General features: G+C 38.2%; 2 protein-coding genes across 4 annotated transcripts in view; both read right to left on the bottom strand.

The window, feature by feature from the left end:
• LOC122539115 (sestrin-1) overlaps positions 1-22,481 on the bottom strand; it is a 233,758-nt gene that overhangs the window by 160,590 nt on the left and 50,687 nt on the right. The gene's annotated exons all lie outside the window — the stretch shown is intronic.
• Positions 726-22,422, bottom strand: LOC122539124. Of its 2 annotated transcripts, none has more exons than XM_043673784.1 (2): positions 22,156-22,422; positions 726-2,141 (listed from the first exon to the last, which is right to left on the bottom strand). In XM_043673784.1, the coding sequence occupies exon 2, from the start codon at positions 1,915-1,917 to the stop codon at positions 1,651-1,653; it is 267 nt and encodes an 88-aa protein (XP_043529719.1). In that variant the 5' UTR covers positions 1,918-2,141; positions 22,156-22,422; the 3' UTR covers positions 726-1,650. The 2 variants fall into 2 exon arrangements, with proteins under 2 accessions (XP_043529719.1, XP_043529720.1); XM_043673785.1 differs by lacking the exon at positions 22,156-22,422 and adding an exon at positions 7,548-7,784.

Raw genomic sequence — 22,481 nt, forward strand, 5'->3', positions numbered from 1 at the left:
CGTTTGGCACAGGCTCACAGCTTCCGTTTCGGAGGATTTGCCGATACCGTCAAACGAGTAAGGAGGTTTAATGCACGCTCGGGTACACCGTTCTCCCTTTGATGTGTTTCTCTTTTCTCTCTCTCTCTCTCTCTCTCTCTCTCTCTCTCTCTCTCTTTCTCTTTTTTTTCATCTCGTTTGCCGGTATCGATGCAGAAAGTCCATATCGCGCAGTTTCCTTCCTCGTTCACTCCACTTTCACGGAAATCTACTTGAACACAGCGAGTCCACCGGTCTTGTTTCCGCGTATACCTCGCTGCGAAACGGAAACTTAAAGCAAACGACACGGATCAGCGAATAAATACGAAGGCTGTAATATCCTGACTCTTTTCGTCACTGAGAGGTAATCACTCGCGTTCGAATGATACTCTCTCCCTCTCTCGAAGAGAAGGAAGAGACGGTGACAGCATTCCACCATCCAGAAATCCCTTTCGCATTTCCATTCATACACTACTACCGATTGCACACGGTGATTCTCAGTTGCGAGTTAATACTTCGCGGTGGTGTGTTAGTACTAGTGACTAAAAAAACGTCGTTCTACGTATGTATATCTTTGACATTGCCTTTGAAATTGTCATTTGTTCAAATAACGTTCATCCTGATGGGGACTCTTTCGATGGGGTATACTCCTGTTCGAATTTTGTCTTTCGGGGGAGAAGAAACGGTGAAAACACTTCACAAGTTCGAAAGTTTCTTTCGTATATTTTTACATTTCAAAGTGACCAAGTTGTACAAACAATCGATGGATTTGTTGAAACGTTCAACTTCGTTTAGAAATAACGTGTTCCCACGTCGAATCTTGGAGCAATATTAACCCTGAGTCTTTCGACTCGGAACTCCTTTTCATTAATCTTCGTATTTTTCTTTCATTTCAAGCCACACCGATTACGTGAATAATGACATAAAGAACCAGTATGTAAAAATTGGAGACACTCGTTTCAACAAAATTGTTGCCACGTAGAATTTTCGAATAATATTAACCCCGAGTTTTTCTTCCTTTTCGTTAATCGTCGAAGGAAAAAAAAAAAAGAAAGAAAGAAAAAGAATGTCAAACGTCGTATTTTTCTTTCATTTCAAGCCACACCGATTACGTGAATAATTACATAAAGAACCAGTATATAAAATTTGGAGACACTCGTTTCAACAAAATTGTTGCCACGTAGAATTTTCGAATAATATTAACCCCGAGTCTTTCTTCCTTTTCGTTAATCGTCGAAGGAAAAAAAAAAGAAAGAAAAAGGATGTCAAACGCCGTATTTTCCTTTTATCTGAAGCCATAAATCAATTACATAAATAATTACACAAGTGACTAAAAATTAAAGGCTAAAACTACCATTTAGGAACTCGTATCGGTTGCCACATCGTGTCTCCGTGAGTCTCTTCGAACGAATCCTTAAATCCATTGCCGATCCTCCTCGTGTCCTTTTTTCTCATCTGCCAGAGCGATCTCCATTCGGACTTCCTGCAGCCCCTCAGAGTTCCCTCCGAGTCGAGGAATTGTCCTCCTCTTCTAGTCGACGATTCCTCGGGACGACTTCCGTTTTGCCAGAGGTTAACACGCCTCGCCCGACACCCCCCTTACCCCAAGACGGTCGGTTCACCGAGGCGTGTTTAACCACCGATCAACAGCCACGGTAGAATCACGGTCACGCAGAGAGCGGCCAGGCAACTGGCACACATTGCCAGCGCGCTGGCAGTTGCCTCCGGTTCCGCCTCGATCATGTAATCCTCGTCACGCTCAAATTCACGGACCTCGACGTCGCAGCGGAAACAGACTCGGCCGCTCTTCAGATGCAAGCTGTCCCTGCGTAGCAACAACGCCGAACCTTTCCTCTCCATCTTCCAGCCAGGTTCCTGCAGCAGCATGCGAGTCATCATTTCGTTTCACTCTCCTCTCTTCGTTTCCTTTCGTTTTCTCGTCGTCTTCGTGCGTCGTCTTTCTGCCGGCTACCACGATTTTTCGGTCTTCTCTCGCTTCAGGTATCGCACCCTGTTTCTCGTCTCTCCTCAGGCGAACTGGAGCGGCTCTCGTCCTTTTCGAAAAATGGTCGAAGGCTCGCGATTCGTTGGTACCACCGCCGAGAGGAGGTGTCTCTGCTACCCTAAAAGACAATACAGAGTTAGTAAAGTGAACGCTGGCCGCGACGTTGTTCGACGGAAGAGACGATCTTATTGTCTCCCGGTTCTCGTTACGCGCAATCTGATCTAATCTCGAGCAGAAACGGTGATTCACCGCGGCAACCCGTGACACTTGCCTTATCCGCTTATCGGTCAACGATTGACAGAACGTTTCTCCGTAAATGTGTGATCGTTCCTTTGAATGAGAACACGTCGCCGGGCGATGTTAATTGCTTCGATCGAAGTGAAAATACGAAAGAAAGCAGCGTGGAATGCGACTAGAATGGAAACGCGAGTTCCGCGTGCAACGTTTACTTATGCAACGGTGAACTGTGCGCGCTGGATCCGTTCGAATCTAGGCCCTCTGTTTACCGCGAAGTTATCTATGCAAAAGCAAGAGTTGAATGTAAAAAGTAATCAGCGAATCACGTACCGCTGAAGCTACTATAACAACTGAGAAATGAATTGTCGATCTTTCCTGAATCGCGATTAAAAAAAAAAAAAAAAGAGACAGAAGCAGAAATTGATTTCCCTAGTTAAATTTATATTAAATTGTATAACAGGCAAGTGCTTTGCTTTCGAGATTTTATATTAAATTTCCTATAAAAATAAAAATCCGCAGTCTACTGAAGAGAATCTATATCTGAAAAACTTGTAAAACTTTTACTATAGTATATGTCATCAACGTAGTCTGATGTACCACGACTGACAATTGTATTGTTGTGTGCAAAATAATGCTGATAAAATTGACAGAGTATATTTTGTGAGTCAACGTTGACTAATTAGCTCTCATTTTTTCTGAAGATAAGCATTAATCATTCTGAAAGATTCGTCATCCTGAAGGTAGTATGACTTACACAATACATATTCAATTGTTTTTCGATAAACTTATTATCAAAGATTAACTAGCGTTTTATTACAAGGAAATTTATCATAATGAGCCAGAAAAAAGAAATCTTTAGACAATGCTCAAATGAATTAAAGAAGGAGAATATTTTCATTGTTTTTTTCTTACAATTATTTTAATACTGTGTATTGTCGTGCAAATATGAAAAGAACAATAGAGAATAATGTTAAAAAGTACAGAAGAAATATTACACTTTTTATCTTTAGACAATGCTCAAATGAATCAAAAAGGAAAACTAAAATATTTCCATCATTATGTTTTACGTTACTTGTGCTTTTAGTATATTCTTTTCAAATGTCACGCAAATATTAAATGGACAATAAAGAATAATGTCAAAAGATAAGAAAAAATATCACATTTTTTTAACAATTTACACACAATCTTGCAACAAACTCGCATTTCACTTTAGACATTCAGAAATACTTTTCAAATGTTTCCCTTGAAACTGACATTTGCAAAATGTACTAGTAACGCGTAAGCTATCGCGAGGCGCTTGAGAAACGAAGAATTACCACCGTGTTCGAAATCGTTGAAAAAAAAAAAAAAAGAAAAAGAAGCGACGCTAATTTCTAAAACCACCTAGCAGTTAGTGACGTTAATTAAAGGACGATGGAGCACCAATCAGCAATGAGTGAAACGGCAATCGACGAGGAACAGAGAAAAAATTCTCGAACAAGAATAGTTACACGCTTTGCATCCCGCGAAGAAGGAAGCATTAATGTCAACGGGGGAATGCTAAAGATTGTTCGTTGGGGATTCATTGGGAATGTCGAGCGGCCGTGGAAAGTAGGAAAACACAATACGCCAGCTTTCGCCAGGCTTAATGCAGCCATTAAGCGGCCAACGAAATTACGAAATTCAACTTACGGCTGAAGATTTAGCCCGAGCAGGTGCCTCGGATTTATGAGCATTTAATACGCAGACACCAATGCCGCGGGCGCTCCATCAACTTGCCGCACTCCGAGAGAGAAACGAGAATTAATCGAAGCAACTTCAGCTATTCGCCGAGTCCGTGGCTTCCGAGAGCGGCGGGGCCAAGTTGACTGCCTAAACCAACCGAAACTCGCTCGCGCGGCCCCCTAAACTTTGTCCGCGATTCCGCGCACGTGATACCATACGATTACAACGCAAACAACCAACCGTTCGGTTCAAGGATATTGTTAAACCTGACAACGGGGGAGGACTCGATAGGTTCGCCCTCCTCGTTCACAAACATTTGACCAGCACACGTTTTATCGTGTCGACCTTTTGCCGCCCCGAATCGGGGAAGTCGAGTCTTTACGACAGAGTTTTCGAATGGCTGCAACGCAACAGGCATTTTCGTGCGATAAGGAATATTTGGTCCACGAGTTAGATTACACAGCTAGGCTGCTTTGTTCGTATTCGAGCAGAGAGTTGCTGGAAGGCATTAGTGGAACGACGAGAGTGGTAGAATTTTATTTTGATGAAGGATTCGTACGGTAGGATGATTCTTTTCATCACTACCTGTGACTATTATTCGGACACAAACGTGTAGGAATTTTTTTACGGACATATTGTACGTATTACGTGTCGTACGAAATATTTGAAAATTTTATCGACTACTTAAAACATTGCTATCGCGATTGCTAATCGACCAAGTTTGAAATCCCAAGAAATACGTAGATGTTACAAAAATATTCAACTCGAGTTCGACGTTTGACCGAGATCGTAAAAGTAATATTTAAACAGCTAATTATCAACTACATCAACAAGCCTCAATGTTTAGTGTGAACTATCCTTAACGGATAGTTCATAATTAAAATGCCGTATAATATGTGTATGTTTGTAATATCTTAATAAATAGCTTCTATATTTATTTTTTAGATTGCAGTAAATAATAATCGTCGTATTTCATCAGAGTAATACTGTGATTTTCAAATATTTGCTACGACATGCACAATGTTCGGATATTTTTATGAATCACTGCAGATTGCCACGAAAAAACATGATAAGTTTCTTCTTACGTTTCATCAAAACCATATACGTTTTTATTAAGCTTGTTTTGTCAAACTTCCTGAATTGATACAATATCTGTTCCACTGAGATACTTGTTTTTATCCATCGACTAATACGAAACTCAGAAAATCAAGAAAAATAGAGTTATCATGTTTTTCTCGTGTGGCGTTGATATTACCCAACCCAATTTTGAAATGTTTCCCATAATCGGTGTTTAACAAGCGAGCAATCCGTTACAATTCTTCCACGACACAAATAACTATGAACTTTTCTTTTTTGAAAAAATATTGAAATCTATTGCACAAGGTTAAAAATGCTATTTGAATTTATTTTCCTTCTATTCCCTCGTTATTTTTTCTTCCTATGTAGACAAAAATTTATAATCATTCGTAACGTATCGATTATTCAATCACAAGCTGCGTATAAAGTGCAAGTAACTAATCAAAATTACAAATTTCTTTCTTGTAGAAACACGTGTACATTACAAGTGAGTTTTATTCCCCAGAGACGGGAATATTTCATTCTTCTTAAGATATTATGTTAAAATATATAAATGAAACAATAAAAATGGAATGAATATTGTACGTAATGCATTTTTTTTCAGTTTATAGTATCATTTATGTAGTTATTTTTTTTTTTTTACCTTTCGATTAATTCTCTCTCTCTCTCTCTCTCTCTCTCCCTCTCTATGACACTCAATGATTTATTTTATGTTTTAATCGTTCAAAAATATATATTTTCAGATTCTGAACGAACGATCTAGAAAACGATGATCAGTCTTGCTCCACGTCTTAACAACGTGGTTAAAATTTATCATTTTCGTAAGATATTTATAATTTACAATTTATAATTTTTGTTACAATACCAATTTATAATTTTTGTTAGATATTTCATAAACAGCATATTTTTAAAGATTTAAATAACTTTTACATGAAACATACAAATAAAAACATGCATACTCCATTGTATTATAAAGTTTCTCTATTTTTTCTTTTTTTTTTTTTGGACTTCAATGCCTCTGATGGAAATTTTACGCTTTAGTCGTCGATCGTTCGAGTGTTTGAACAAACGTTCAACGCTTTAAACAAGTCACGAACCTCGAATAAAATAAAAATACCAGCCGCCAGGTGACAGGCAACGTTAAATGTTAAACAAACAGCAAAAATCGTTCTTAGCCACGTGGAAACGCGCGAGACGGTTTAAGAGAAGAGTTTCAAGAGTTTCTGGCAGATTTTCGAGCGAGTAATAAATCTTTTAGGAAGGAAATAAGACAGTCCTGTGTACGTGACCGAGCGAGTCTCGCTCGTTTCTCGGGAGAAACGAACCATCAATAATAAGCCGTGAAAACTGGTCAAGAGGCATTAAGTTCGGAAACGGAGAACTTTCATCGGCACGACCTTACCAGCCGCGTTCTGCATCGGGTTTTGCCCTAGTTTTGCTCCTTCGCCGGCTATTAGTACCGATTAGACCGAGTTTAAAGCACCGAGTCGTGCTGGAAACGTGTTCCTTTCTTTTATCTCCTATTTTTTTTTTTTTTTTTTTTTTTTTAGTCGATAAATTAAAGAACCCAGCCATTTAGGGGAGAGATCGAAACGAGACAGTGGCAGTGTTTTTTTTTTTTTTCTTTTTTTATCTCTGTCGATTTTCTATGGTATGCTGTCTATCGGATATTACGTAATATTTCTTAATCTCTGGCCAGCGAATCCACAAGAGACTATGAAGTTCTGACACACGTAAGTAAACGAAAGCAAGTTCGGGCACATTTTGTTTGGAATAAAATGACAATTTAACAACGAAATATTTCAATTTAACAATTATTTCGGACAACAACCAGCTAACTGAGATGATATATCATTCGATTAATAGATATGTTGTTCGAGAGCACGTCAAAAGATTAAAAAACGATGAACTAGAGCTCACAATCAGTATCTGAGTACTCGAAATTCTTACTTGGATACTTGTTTAACGCTAAAACTATCGAATAGTCAAAACAATCCTAATTCTATAGATTTAAAACATATTAATGATTCTTCGTGAAAAGAAGTCAAAACTTGTTCCGCAATAGTTAAATTAAAATATCAATTAAATCAGAAAGTTAAGCAGGTAAGTTTAATCGTAAGACAGCATAATGCATAAATTGCAAAATACATAGACTAGAAAGGCAATCCTGAGCTAACGAAGACTGTCTTAAATGCTTTAATGCTGATATCAAGGATCGAATTGTATAATACTAAGTATCGAAGATTGGCTCGTTCACATTGTGAGATTATACTCGTTAAATTAATAGAGCCAACTTGCTCGACAATCAAATAAGGTAAGATGATCAATTTACTCACAAATAAGCGTTTAATTTCAAATCAAAACAAGACGATGTGATTTCATGTACATATTCCTGTTTATAAAACATAAAACAGATTGTGCCGCTGTTACAATAAAATCATTTCATCCCAATATACCAAATATACTATTTTACCAAACAGTCGGGTAAGATAATCGATTTACTCACGAGTTAATTTTTAATTCCCAAGCCAGAAACAACAGTAAAGTTCTCTCATGTACACATTTTTACTTCTAAAACGAGAATATCCGAGATTGCTTCGTGTTTACTTTGTATAAGAAATAAAAATACTTATGCTACGTTCGTTTAATATTTCAACGACACGTGGCCGTCGTTTATAATAATAAATGTCGTATCGAGAACTGTACGGGATGATCGCGTTACGACAAAACACAATGGATTGGCGACTCAACTGCGACGACGACTGAGGTTCTCCTCGACTCTAATAATAGACGCAGCGGTGAACTATGCTCGCTGAATCGATCGACTCCTATCGCCGCTATAAATCGTCGCCGCGTCTTGAATGGACGCGTCGTGGATCAATATCTTTGCGAAATTTTCGACAAAAAAACGAGGACGTCGTTATTTAAACTCGAACCGAATGAAAGATCGAGCCGTTGCGATTTCTAGCTTGGGATTAACGTGAAATGTAAGATACATTATAGCGATTTCTTTACTGGGTCGCAGGTCACGATTTCTCCTCAATTAAACGGATAAAATTTATATATGAACACGTTAAACGATTAAAGGGAACGTTTTAAGATACGTCCGCAGTATTTGCAAGATAAAGCTCGACGACGCGCAAGACAGATTTATGCGTCACAGGCACAGTGGTGGGCAAAACACGTCCTTGGATTTTCAACATTAATAATATTTTATCGAGCGTGCAGAGTACAAAAAAAAAAAGCAGAACATTCGCCGTTTCGTAGGATGTCTTGACTTTCCAAAAACAAAAAAGAAATTTTAAATCGTTACCACCACTGTTCTGAGAAGTATAAATTGTTTTCACGGAGACAGTTCTGCACCACAAATTAATTTAAATGAAATATTGATACTCGAGTTTAAATGAAAAATCGACACTTCAAATTATATGAATTTCACTAAAAAAAAAAAAAAAAAAAAAAAAAAGATCATACAACAATCTACTCATTATAAAACATGAAGCTTCTGTTTTCACTACCCTGAACTCATTTTCTTTTTCCAAGATATTTCCAGCAAGTGGAAAAAAAAGTTGCTCTTTTTGCAAAAAAAAAAAAAAGAGTTAGAAAAATTTTGACACGCATGGAAATTTTGAAAATTAAAATTTCCCGTTCGCAACAACACCTTGGAACTTGCGCGTTTGTACGATTCCTTTCTTTTTCATCAGTTCTGTTGAACTCTAAACGTCAGAGTTGACCGAGATCTTCAGAAAACTGTGGAATCTGCGCGAGCTTGTCGACTTCTCAACGCTCGATCTTCTCGAACCTTCGTGAACGATCAAAAGCGACCGAGCGTCCTTCGAAAAAAAATCGACAAGGCAGAAAGGCAGAAAGGAAGAAAGCACGTACGGGGGAGGACGGGAGAAATTCCATTACGCGCGAGTGTATCGCGGCACACCATGGGGGAGGAGAACAGAGAAACAGGTCGGAGGGAGGGCAGTTCGCGGGTGCTTTATCTCGGCCAGCTTCTGTTCATTGCTCGGTGAAGGACGCGTAAACGAGACTCAGGAACGACGGCGGGCGCTTGACCGTACCACGCGCGCCCGGTTACGTCGCCTTCCCAGCTCTCGATTCAAAGGAAACGGGGACAAAGGGAGAAAGAAGAGCGTACACGCGGGCTGGCTGCAAACGCGAACGCTAATTACTCGAAAACATACGATACAGGAATACGCGATATCCTCCTACCAACCCCTCCCTCTTCCTCCGATGGCCCGCGCAGGCGTTTCAAGCATTAATCCGATCAGATTATCGAATATCGGTTTTATAAACCGAGCATCGTCGATACGCGAGTTATTAACAGCTCTACGAAATTCATAATTCGATGCAACGCGTTCCGAGCTTTCCCGTATAATCCGGCAACTACGCTGAAAAACGGCTACGTTTTTTAACCCGTTAATAGGCGAACTTTCGCCCCGGCGGAGGCGATTACGTTTTTGTTTGACGGGCGAGCAATTAACAGCGAAATAATTGACGGCCGGCTAAACGTGGCTTCTATAAGACCGCGGATATATATTCGTGTGTTTACAGCGGATTTAATGATTCAAGAGTATAAAGAAAGCTACGTGGATGCTGCGTGTATTTGCGATGCAGGAATATAAAGAATTCACGTTTCAGCATGAAATGTTCAAAGTACTGGTAATATTTAACGAAAGGACGTGAGGAATCTCTATTCCTTCAGTTCTATCGAGCAAAGATACAAACATTTCTGTAAATATCTCCTCGTTGAATATTGCGGCTATCTTAGCATATTTAATTAAATTCATAAGTAGCATATTTAACGTCATTCTTTCTTTTTTGAATCGACGAACACGAATGGCCAAGATAATAAATCATCCTTCCCGAATACATCAACTCTGTCTGCGTATACGTACGCATATTCGTTTACTCCGATATCTTCAATTTTTAATAGAACTTTGATATTACAAATTAGATTACGAATTTTCAATTATACACACTTTGAAGTGAATTTGGATGTTTATAGAAACAAATTAATAATAAAAGCGAATGATACTGTACATTAAGTATATGTAATAATTGTTTTAAGTTTTATCGAAACATCTCGCTGAAATTATTACTACGTTATTATTATACTACACTATATATATATATAAAGTTATAATTGTACATCATCATTTATAATTTGCTCCAATTTTGAACAGAATGTAGCAATTAAATTGCGAGTCATTATGTAAATTCATGAATATAAAATTTTCATGAATATAATTTAAACAATGGAACCCAGTTAGGCAATTCGTTTATATTACAACGAATACCATACTTCGAAAACTCTCGTATATTCTTTGTTCATTACGTACGTTACAGTTTCGTGCATGAAAATCCGCAGTCTAATGACAACCGTCGCGAAATTTTTATTCTCTCGATTTCTGCGCAATAAGCGAAATGAATTCTTTTCTCGTTTTTTCTGGAAAAAAGTCTGATCGATAAAATAATCGAAGCGATAATCAAAGCAGATAGATGGAGAATCGGTGCGACGGAGCCAAGTAGATACGTTCGGTGGTCAGACACCTCTTGGCTAGCTCTCCCCCTTCGGGATTATTTTAATCTATCGGAAAATAAATGGAGCAGCGGTTCTTCTCATTTATATGGCAATGTAAGGCAAACCAACGACTGGTGCCAAGTTGCGTACACTGCGGCACTGGTCAAACCGTGGTCTGATCAGTTAAAAACACTGCTTGAAATTCGACGTCAAAGCTTGGGGAGGAGGAGGGGAGATATCGTTGATGAAAACTACGAATCTTTATGTAAATATACATTTTACACAAAATTCGCGAATACATTACGAATAATACATGAATATATTACGCACGACCAACGATAAATATTTCGAAATTTCACTAACATTACTGGTGAGACTCGACTGACACGATCATGCTGGTACAAAGTATCGAGCAAATCTGAAAAAACGTAGGATATTTCGTAGAATTATGTACTTAAAAATTCAAACAGTCGATTATTCATTATATCTTGAATACTTTTACGTCCGTACTGCATCTCTTATATAAGACATTTGCAAGTTTCATTGTTATTCTAACGGGACACGAGTGACCTGATTACGTCAAATCTGAAATGAATGTGAATGTATGTATGTATGTGAAAATTGTAAGCTTCTAGTCTTTAATTCTTTTATCATATTATTAACTCTTAAATTAATAATAACAACAATAATACATTGTTATTAGTTGATTTTCTATTAAATATATATATTTGTAATAAACATCTCGTAATTTTTGCACGTAGATATTCAAATCAATTTAAAATTTAAATAACATAATCACGACGTAATCGTGCCTCATTAGAATAGCAATGAAAGTTTAAAATGTCTTATATCACGCACAGAACAAGGTACATAAGAGCACTTTATAAGGTAAGTATTTGAATACTTTTTTCAACCTCTAATGGACGTAGCGTAAAGAAATAGAATATAAATGTTCCGACGAATTTGTATATCTTTGCATATCATGTACGTTCCCACGCATTTTTGCATATTTAAATTTCCCAAGCATGCATAAATATCCCCAAATTTAACCGTGGGGGATTTTTTTTCAATGGCACAATCAGTTTTCCCCCCAATGCCAAAATCCGCCGCCGGTTAAAACTCGCGGACTGTTCGTTGCGAAGTTAAACACGAATTTACAGGACTCACGGTGCGTCCCCTTCGAAAGAGCAAAACCCGAGAAATGTGTCGTTCCATAATTGCGGCAATTTCCGAATAAACGATTTGCAAACGGTACAACTGCTCGCTGATTGAAGAACGTCGTAGCGAAAAATATGTTTGCGCGAGAGAGGACATTCTAGAAATGTGCAAGCGAGTGTTCGTTTCCTTCTAGGTCACAGTTTCTTCTTTTCTTTTATCTTTTTTTTTTTTTTTCTTTCATCAACGAGTAAACAGCGACTCCCCCAAAAATATTTTCAACTCTTCTACTTTTCAATCGTTCAATTAGAGATCAACAAGCGGAAATGCAATGCCGTGGAAATATTCCCGAAATTGACGTGATACAACCGGCGGACATCTGGCGATTTTACCTGAAGTGAAAGACACATACATACGTTTTCAGTTCGGCAAACTACAAACGCAAGAATGGATCTCGTTCGGCGAATACAGCGTTCTATGATTAACATTCGTTTTTTACTCCGCAGCGAGGAAAAGTTTCCTTTGCTCGAGTTCGCCAGCTATTTACTCCAATTTAAAGTCTGGGGGATTAATGATTGTTATAAACAGACTACGTTCAGTTTTACAGAGATTAGCAAAAAGAACAGAATCTGAACGAAATTGAACGATGTTATTCAACAAATATGTAGCTCAAGCAGAAATATTACAAGCACTTTACTTTCGATACTTCATGGATTTTGATTGTTTACACAAACTACCTATAGTTTTCTCATTTCTATTCCAGTTTTAACCTTTAGTTCCTAAATTTCATTAATTTATTTAACTTTAATTATTAACTTGCATATATTTTACGTAGCCTTTGACTAATTATGTAAACTCGATCGTTGTACAAATGATGACATATGGAAAATGATTATGTAAAAAATGCATTATCTTATCCAATTTGACACAGCGTTACATCTTGAAATAATTTTGCATTAATTCACTTGGATAAGCCAATGCTTCCATTACTTGTTTCGTCATCTAATCACCGAATGAAATTTTTATTTAATTTCGTATTTTATATTTATTTCGACAAACAATTTTCCAAATAGTTTCTGATTCAATTACATAAACATCGTCGGATAAGCAATCACGTTGCGCCGAGGCGAGTTATTTCATTTCAATGAAAAAAATGAAACGATTCATTCGATTCGGACATGATAGAATTACTTTTTACTTGATTACGTTATTTCTGAAATGAAAGCAATAAATTTGTGAATTTTTAAATTTCCCACCATTTGCGTAAAAAATCCGCGATCCAGTTATGAATAATTTATCTGGTATTTACGTAATGATCCATCGATAATATACAGTAGCAAAACCCTGGAATCTTCAAAATGTAAATATACGATTACGCAAATAAATGCACACGTGTAACTTGAAAGTTATCCACGCTGTGCTTCATCGACACACCATTGCAAAAGTGTCGAATGATTTATTCGCAACAATCAACTTTCACACTTCGAATTATAGTAAATAACCAGAACCAATTGATCATCTGTTTCTCTGTGTTTACGGAAGATCAAGCAACAAACGAAGAACATTTTACTCCTCACGCCATCAACGAGACTCTTGCCAGAAAAGAGAGAAAGAGTCACGAAGAGAAGAGAGAAAAGGTAAAGAGAGAGAGAAAAGTTGGAGACTACTACCGTGAGAATTCGCCCATTATATTTGATATATACTCTTTATAATTCTCCGAGTTTTTAATGGCGATTCAAGTTAATCTAAATTGGCGGTTCGGTGGCAGTAGTTTCGCCAGCTATTATCCAGCCATCTAATGGCTTCTGGTTAAAAGAAGCAGAGAGAACCGGCAAAACGAGTCCCGCGAGTCCCGCAAAAAAAAAAAAGAACTTCTCCCTGTCGATCTGTCGCTCGGCCGTGCAAAACAGAACAAGAAAGATCGGTCTGTTTGCACGATCGCGTCGATAATTTGTAATTGCATCAACCGACTCGTTGAACGTCGGATGAATGCGCGACAGGTGCAAGAAATTGCTTTCTAGCGTGTCTGAATGTACAATCAGCGCGCGTTATTAGATCGAGAGAGGAGGAGAGAACGGAATGGGGAATCGGTGCATCGAGTTAATTTCATCGGGGCGTTCGCAGGCAGGCGAACGAGAGTAAACTGATTCGGCCTTAAAGGCGGCCTAATAAGGAGGCGAGGAGGATATTCAGGTGCGTCCGAGAGTCGCGACGAGTCTTTCCGCTTGGACACTCGCGCGAAACGGAAACAGGGAGGCAGAAGACGTTTCCAATTTAGTAAATTGCCAGCCAGGCCAGAGTTTATTTAGTTCCACCAGTTTGCCGCGTCCCTCTTAGCTTCTTCGTGTGCTCGTTCGAATCTAAGCCGAGTCGGTTGTTAGGCTCGAGAAGCTCGTGAAAATTATACCGTTACATCGAGAAACGCGAAAAATCGGGAACCGACGAGGTGCGTGTTTAATTAAAAAGGAAAAAGTCTCGTGCCCCTATTGCCGAGATACTTTCGTTGGATGATCATTAACCATTTGGTTGCTGGGCAACTGATTACGGACCGTAACGAGTGACCGAATCCTATACAATAATACGTCGCTTTCTTTTTCTCCTGAACTCGTCGACATGATATCACTGGATAGAAATTCCTGAGAAGTAATAAATTTATTATTTGTTTTGCCTGGGTTATACTTAAAATTGAGAAAAATATTGCAATTTTACAATAAAATATTCTCTACGTGCGTGGAACGTCATTCCAGCGCAAGAGGTTAAAATTATCAAACAAGTCGAATTATTATATATTATCGTTGTGTTCATTATTACTGTATATTGTGCATTTAAACTTTCGGTGTATATTATGCTACTTATGTTTTCATTGAAGTAAATTAATAATGCCTTCTTCGTATATAATCCTCAAAGAAACTGTTAATCCGTCTCTATTGTAACATACACGCTCAAAGGTTGAAGTTATTAATAATTCTTTTTTACTAACAACGTTTACTCGTTTTCTCTCTACAGTGTAAATGCACAGAGTATACCGAATAAACGCCCTTCAGTAAATGAACGATTCATATCATACGGAAGATCTATTCGCGTTGAAATTTACATAGTAATTCTTGTGGAAGCCCGCAGATCTCTCGCAAAAGGGAGACTTTCGGTGGACTTGCATTGTTTCGCCTGATGCGTACAAATGGAATATCGGACTTCCGGTTAAATTCATCCTCTTGTCTACTTACAAGATTCGTCCTCATGCATTTTTCGTAAGCCACGACTCGGTTAAAAATTCAAATTTCCTGAAACTGCGACGTACGACCTTTCCCCTCGAATCGCCGGAGAGCCGGATTAATCGGATTCGCGTGCCCGGCGAAGATTTCGTTTTAAAATCATTCTCAAACGAGCCCTGGAAACACGGTGTCATTTAAGTTCGTCCGGGTGAAGAGCGACGCGAGCAAATTGCTCGCAGGCCGCGACGGGACTTTTTAGCGCGTTTTAGAACGAGGAAATTTGCACATCATTTGCATATCACTGCGCGCGTCGTAAAAGAAACGCGAGACCACCAAGCGCGCTTAGTATACACTTGCGAAGTTTCCTTCTCCCTAGAAGCTGCTGCGAGAGAGGCTTTCAAGCGTGACATTATTTTAAAATGTCATTTAAGGACAAACTCGAGAATGGCCATTTACGTCTAAGGAAAGAAAGAAAAAAAGAAAGAGGAACAAAGAAGAGTGAAAGAGAGATTAAATTTACACGTACATACATATATATACATTTCATAAAATGTATGGATACGTAAAAATATACACGACATCGCAACAGAAACCAGGCTTTCAGATTACGAATTTCTGTTCGCTCTCTCGCTTTTTATCGCTGACGAACGTTCGTCGAATGGGTACACGTCCGCGGGAGATGCGAATTCGAATTTAGCGGCGACACGTTTTCGAGGACGCGCGCGGATTGTACACCGCCCCGGCAAAAGCTTTGAAACGAACGCGCCCGGCGGCCTTTTGTTCGTTCCGTCAGCCAAACGTCTACACCGGACGTTTCAACGACGACGACGACGACAGCGACACAATTTTCCCGAAGTGCATAAAACGTATTTACATACGCGCGTTTAAATGCGCGCAGCTGAAGGTCCGTGCCGCGCCAACAAAGTGAAACTGCGCATTCGACAATTTCACGCTTAAAACCAGTTTCGTACAGAGATAAACGTAGATCGCAGTAAGACGATCTTTATACGTATGTATATATATAACTCCGATTACATGAACTCTAATTGTATGTGTGATGTATATATATATATATATATATATATGTTGAAACGTGTTGCGATGCATGCATCGGCACGTGAGTTTTCGTGACACGTATTACAACAATGTAGTTTAGTATCGACGAAGAGTCGAATCAGAAGAGTCATAACTTTAAAACTGAAGCTAATGATAAAACAGTACTGTTATAGATATAAAAAAAATATATATATATATATATATATATATATTTTATATTAATAACTGTATTATGCGTACGATATATATTATATATCTAATAAAGTATAAAAATCTTTATAATTATTATAATTTTGTTACTTTCATTTTTATTAATTTGTTATAATTTGTATAATTAATATACATATTTATTTATTAATTTAAAAATTAATAAACACAGAATTTGAGAACATCGCATCGTTACAGTGAAACTCCGTTTATGCGACACTCCATTTATTTGAATCAAATTTCGCTCAATGATTAAATGAAGTCTTACTGGTCGAATCCACTTGTTCGTGAACCTGAACTCCGATTACATGAACTCTAATTGTATGTGTGAGTGTGTGTGCGTGTGCAAATTAATTAATAAATTTTAATCAATAAAAATTAATTCGTGACTTTCCTTCAAAAAGTTATCGTTCATTTACAAAAAAACCGAAATACATTCTAATCTCCATCACTTTGTGTAAATTTAGCTCACATATCAAATCTCAACTATCGAATATCCTCTTTGAAAGAAGATAACAATTTTCAATGAAAAAAATTCAGTAATGGATTATTCAACCTTTTAGAATTCTTTTGGTGTTTTAAAATGCGTATCGGACAGATGATAATCTGAAGAGCCTTTAATTTTTTTTATTCTTTGCGATTAACACACCTGCTACAATCGATAACGATACTCGAGTTAGAAAATAATCCGATATTTTGAAGCATCTGGTTCAACATTGTTAAGAAAGACATTTGAACTAATGCAAGTCTTATTAAATCCAAGATACACCAACTGTTCCAACATGCAGAGAGGTTTTAAGATCCAAAGACGAAAGAGGCACATGAAAAAAAAAAAAACAGAAAGAAACAAGCGTTAAATTCGAGACCGAAGAGAATTATCGCGTTCTCTTGCCTCGATCAAAGACTTCCATTTTGTCGTTTGCACAATAAACACACGATTGTGACGTCAGAAAGAGGAAAAAAAAGAAAAAAAAAAGAAAAGGAAAGACGAGAGGCAGTGAACGAAATTGCACCAAGCAACGATAACGAACAAAATATTACGGGAATAACCGTTTCAAAATGAAATATTGCCTCGCGATAAACGATATCGACATCAACGAAATACGCGCCCTGGTTTGAGTAGCGCAAAAACTTCAGCGAGACATTAAAATTAATTTTCAACTGTTGTCATTTGATACATTTAAGACTATAATAATTACGAATTTCAAAGTTAATTTTACAATTTTCCATCTCGTTGAGATGAAAATGAAGTATCCTAAATTTTTGCAATCTAATACAATATTATTGTATCTAGACTAGAGTCGTCTATTGGCTCGTTGTAGATGAAACGACGAAATGTGTTGAGAACTATAAGCACGACTCACTGTAGCGTGTTTCAGTAACTGATTCACACTATCTACAGTTTAACCTAACACATTGTAACACACAGCCGCGTTGAAATAGATTAATAGAGAGATTAGTTTAGTTGATAGCACGTTTAATCCAAATAGATAGATTTTACCAAAGAGTGATCCGAAGAGATTCAGATTCAGAAATGTCCGAGACAAACGAGGAGCTGACTGACTTAACAAGGAATGAGTGCAGACAAATGACTGTCAAAGAGTAGTTTTATAGTAAAATCGGAAGCTAATTATAGTCAATTAGATTCGACTTGATTCTGAATTGCCTAGGAATTAACGGGTTATTTAGATATTTAAGATAGTATCTAAACGTTACTATACAGCTGGCATTTACGATGGTATCTAGATGCTATTGTACGATTAATATTTATGACGGTACCAGGATGCACAGGCGATCGTTGAAGCAAACGAGGCTTCAACAAAATTTGTAATGTAAAATCTCAATGTCCACAGCTTTCTTGACAGTTAATCTAAATTCGATACGTTTCAATCGTTGTAAAGCAATTTTATAATTACTGCAATTGAAATCTTTAGTTGTTGATTAATTTTACGAATCAAGATTAGCCTGCTTTTCGATGAAGTTCTACGTACGAAAAGAATCAAACGAAATTTAATCATCGTGGTTCGTCTCGATGCGTAATTTATCTTTTTACAATAAATGAAAAGGTTCAAATCACGCTTGATGAATAATGTAGAACAGAACTTTTGAACTGTCAAGAACCAATGTCTCATTCGTGCGATTTCTCGTGAATCGATTAACATTATTGGATTTCTTTAGATTCCGGAAAATGAAAATTCTTTAGATTCTACAATCTTAAAAAAATTCCTAAAAAAATGAAGTATACCTCGAAATCTATACCTTGAAATTATTACGAAGTTTCGAATAATTTCAAGAGTTAAGAACTAGAGAGAAGAGAATTATTGTGTGTTTCAATCTGCTGTCATAATTCGCGTTAATGTCGCGACTATAGTCCGGGCTAAGTCCGGCAACCTTGAACAACGACGAGTAATCTCGTTACAGGCATCACGACAATGGCATTAGCAATTCGGGACGACAATTCACCTTGCTTAGAGACACCGGTGAATTCGTCACGTGTTATCAATTCACGTTCGTCCCGGCCACTATTTTCGCCGTGGCCATTACTCACGTGACACGCGAAACCGTCCCGGTTTTCCCATAATTCACGACCGTGCAAAACGAACGTAAAATTTGACAACTGGTATACGTAATCAACAATTCGCCGCCCGCCCCAATAATTCAACCACACGACGAACCGACTAATTTCAACTATCGCGAAAATCGTCGGGAAATCAAGCTGTTTTCTTTTCTTTTCTCTTCCGAGGCAAAATCCGCCGGTATTTATCGATAATTAACGGGGAGAGAAGATTGAATACGTACGATCGGCTAAAACTCGTAATGAGTTCTACGTCTTACTGGGAAACCGGCGCAATAGTCAAATACGCCTGCACGCTTTGTAATAACGGCGCACGGACGGAGCGTTTTTGCCATTCAGACGGTTCCATTATCGGAAAATTTGCGGCGGACATCGCGCGGAATTGTGGAATTCGCTCGATTGTCCCCTCCGGTTGGCTGTGCCGGTGGTCTGGCACAAGGGGCCAGGATTCTACCAGCGTAAATTCGCGAGAACTCGCGGCATAAAGGCCGGATACGCTTCCGTGGGAAAACATTATTGCAACGGGAATTGCACGCGCGCGTGCAACACTTTGGAACGTCGAGTGATGTTAGCATCGCAAATTTATATGGAACGATATATATATATATATACACATGGCCGGATGATTTTTACGCCTGTGCTGTGACGCGGTATCGACGCTCGGAGGGAACAAACGAACGAAAGGGATTCGCGACGTTGGTGAAAAGGTAGAAAGCCTAACTGGTCGTTGATTTTTTGATGTCATTGCGCGAACGAGTTCCGACAAATAGAAACTGGGATAGAGGATCGAGCAGTAACTGCAATAGTACAGGTGGGATCGAGTACCTTTGAACCCTTTATATTCTGAAAGTACGTCGAAAGGTACATCACTTTATGCGAACACTTGTGTCATTTTTACGTGACAATAACTCCTTGTGTTGCTAAAAAAAAGATGTGTAAATTGAACATTCTAGCTAGACCACGAGAATGTTTAAACGTTGTTAAATATTCGTAGTCTCTTATATGAAACTTTATTTTTCAAGTTTTTAATGTTCGAATTTATGTTACATCATTCGCATTCGCATAATTTAATATCGAATGTAACGTCAGAACAAAATGTCTGTAGATACTCATCTGCTAGACAGATTTCAAGTTCGGGTTTCGAGATATTCGAAAAATAAAGATTCAACCAATGAAGGCTCAGGTGATTGATTCCTTTTTCTCTGAAATTATTTAACGATAGAAAAATTGAAGAAACTCGATGCACAAAGAGTTAAAACACGAATTTCTATAAACTTCCTAATGTATCAATAGTTTGTTAAGAATAATATTCATGGTAGGATTGGATCTAGAAGCCTGTGAAACAAAACTGAAATATCGAATTGAACAAGAATTCGTAAGCGAGCGTATTGGATTGAAACCTAAATTTCTAATGTTTCGTACAATGAATCGTGATAATAGTGAGTATGATCACGCTATGGTAAATAGACGCGTGCGCGCCATTTTGAATTTACGATTGCGGAAGTCTCAGAAATGCGCGGGCCGCGCGAATCTACAAGGTCTCACGTTTGACACGGAGAAACAATGCGCCATCGCGTACTATAGCGTCGCGTGTTGCCATCCATTGTGATTCAAACAGTCTAAAATACACGTTATTGCGGGGAAATCATTCAACTTCGGCGACAAGTGCCACGCGGCTATCGATCACGATGTCAAAAGTGTGCTGAACGATGGCTATTTATTTATGTTTAGCCTTATCAGAGGGAGATATAATTACGTCTTATTGACTACAAGGGAAGTATTCATTGGATTTTAATTATTCCACAATAATTCTGCATAGCAATAACTAGAGGCGTATACAGCAATATTATACTTTTATGAGCACGAGTGAAGAATTAATTAGAAAATTGTTTCCTAGAAACAATCTCTGGTGGGCGGACAAACGAGTGCAAGTCAGAATTGCTAGTTTTGCAGAAGAGCGTGCTCGTGATAATTCAATTTGAAGTGCAACGTAAGATCAGGTGTCGGATTTTGAACGCAGAAGTTGATGACACACGTCTCGTATTATTACATTTCAAAACGTGCATCATTTTCCTGAGAACGATGACTAGACCGGTGGATTTTTTGTATATTTTTGTATCTTCGCGAACTTAAGAAATGGAAATTCGTTTCATCTGCTGAAATAAATACTCTGCCACGTAGTCTGTGCATTTTTATTTCACAAATGCATAAAAATCCACAATCTAATAATGATCTGCATCGTTCGTATTAAAATTTGTATTAAAATTCGTACTTTTTCATTCAACAATCAGGAAAAGTATTGTCTTTGCATATTTTATATATTTTTGCACGTTGTATTCCTTTTTCGTCGATACTTGCAAATAAATTTCTCAAGAATGCATAAACATCCGCGGTCTAGCAACAACTGTCATACTACACATGAAGTTATTCACGCAAATTAATGTATAACTATAACTTTCCGGTCGATTTGTTTTACGTGTCACGAATAAACCAAACCACAGAAACTGCAAGCGCAGCAAATCAATTAGAAATATTCTGATCTCGTTCGTTTACTTTGTAAGCCCATTCAAAGTGAAATGCCTTTGTACCTTGAACGATTTACTGTCGTATGGTAACTGAATCTTTTTAAGCAATTTTGCAATCCCGTTATATACGGAGTTCTGCTATATTTTGCGCATTGAGAAATATTTATTCGCGGTAATTTTCGTCGTAGCTCTCGCGTGGTTTAGGAGTCGAGGGAAATAAAATAGAAAAACACAAGAGAACATAATGCGATAAGAGAATAAGAAAGTACAAAAATGTAAGAAATCTTCATTGTACCTTTCGGGATTGGTACCTCGAGAAACAGCGAATAGCAAAAGTACGAGAAACGAAATATAAGGAATAAGAAAATACAGGAACACAGTCGTTTTCATCGTCACTTTCTTTTTCGGCTCTTCGAATAAAATGTTTGGAAATCAAACATGAAAGTAAAGGATACAGAGATGCAAGAAATATTTATTCACGGTGGTTTTCGTTGTACTCGTCGACATCGAAAAATTTAAATAGTAAAACACAAGTGTCAAAAAGTATCAGGAAACAATGGTGTTTATACACCGAATAAAATAGACTAACTAAACGTTATAAATGTAGCCAGAGTAACTTCTTTCTCTATTTAGTTTCCGACGATATCACAGGCTGGATATAAAATCGCGAGTGTCAGCTTCACACCGTCAACGTTTTCACTTATTATTGTTAGTAATCCCCACTTTGTTCACTCATCGTCACGGCATCAATGGCCATCACTCGAAACGAATAAAACCGAAATCTACGCACATGCACGCGAGGATCCCTAGAGTGATTAAAAATGCGAATTTTCCCTCCATTGGCCACGTACCTGTGAATGCGAGGCAGCGGACAAGACGCGGTGTGCTGCACGTGACGTCTTCTCTCAATGCGGAAACCGACTGAAGAGCGGAAACGAAGGTGCGTTGTGTGGATGTGCGCGTCGCGCACGTGGAACGGACACGTTGGCCTTCAATAACCCCGCGACAACAAGAGGGGAGGGAAGGGAAGGGAGAGAGAGAGAGAGAAAGATAGAGGACGCACGAGGTGAAACGTAGACGAGAACGTCGCGCGTCCTACCTCAAGCACGTCTGACACGCGAATGAACACCCGCGAAGAGCGATGTCGCGACGGGAGCCACCAGAGTAAGGGGAGGAA

This window comes from Frieseomelitta varia, unplaced genomic scaffold (genome assembly GCF_011392965.1).
Source record: "Frieseomelitta varia isolate USP_RPSP 00005682 unplaced genomic scaffold, Fvar_1.2 scaffold_191, whole genome shotgun sequence".
In the NCBI taxonomy this organism is placed as follows: Eukaryota; Metazoa; Arthropoda; class Insecta; order Hymenoptera; family Apidae; genus Frieseomelitta; species Frieseomelitta varia.

Coding starts and splice junctions, on each gene's coding strand:
- LOC122539124 (XM_043673784.1), bottom strand. CDS start 1,917: ATGATGACTCGCATGCTGCTGCAGGAACCTGGCTGGAAGATGGAGAGG.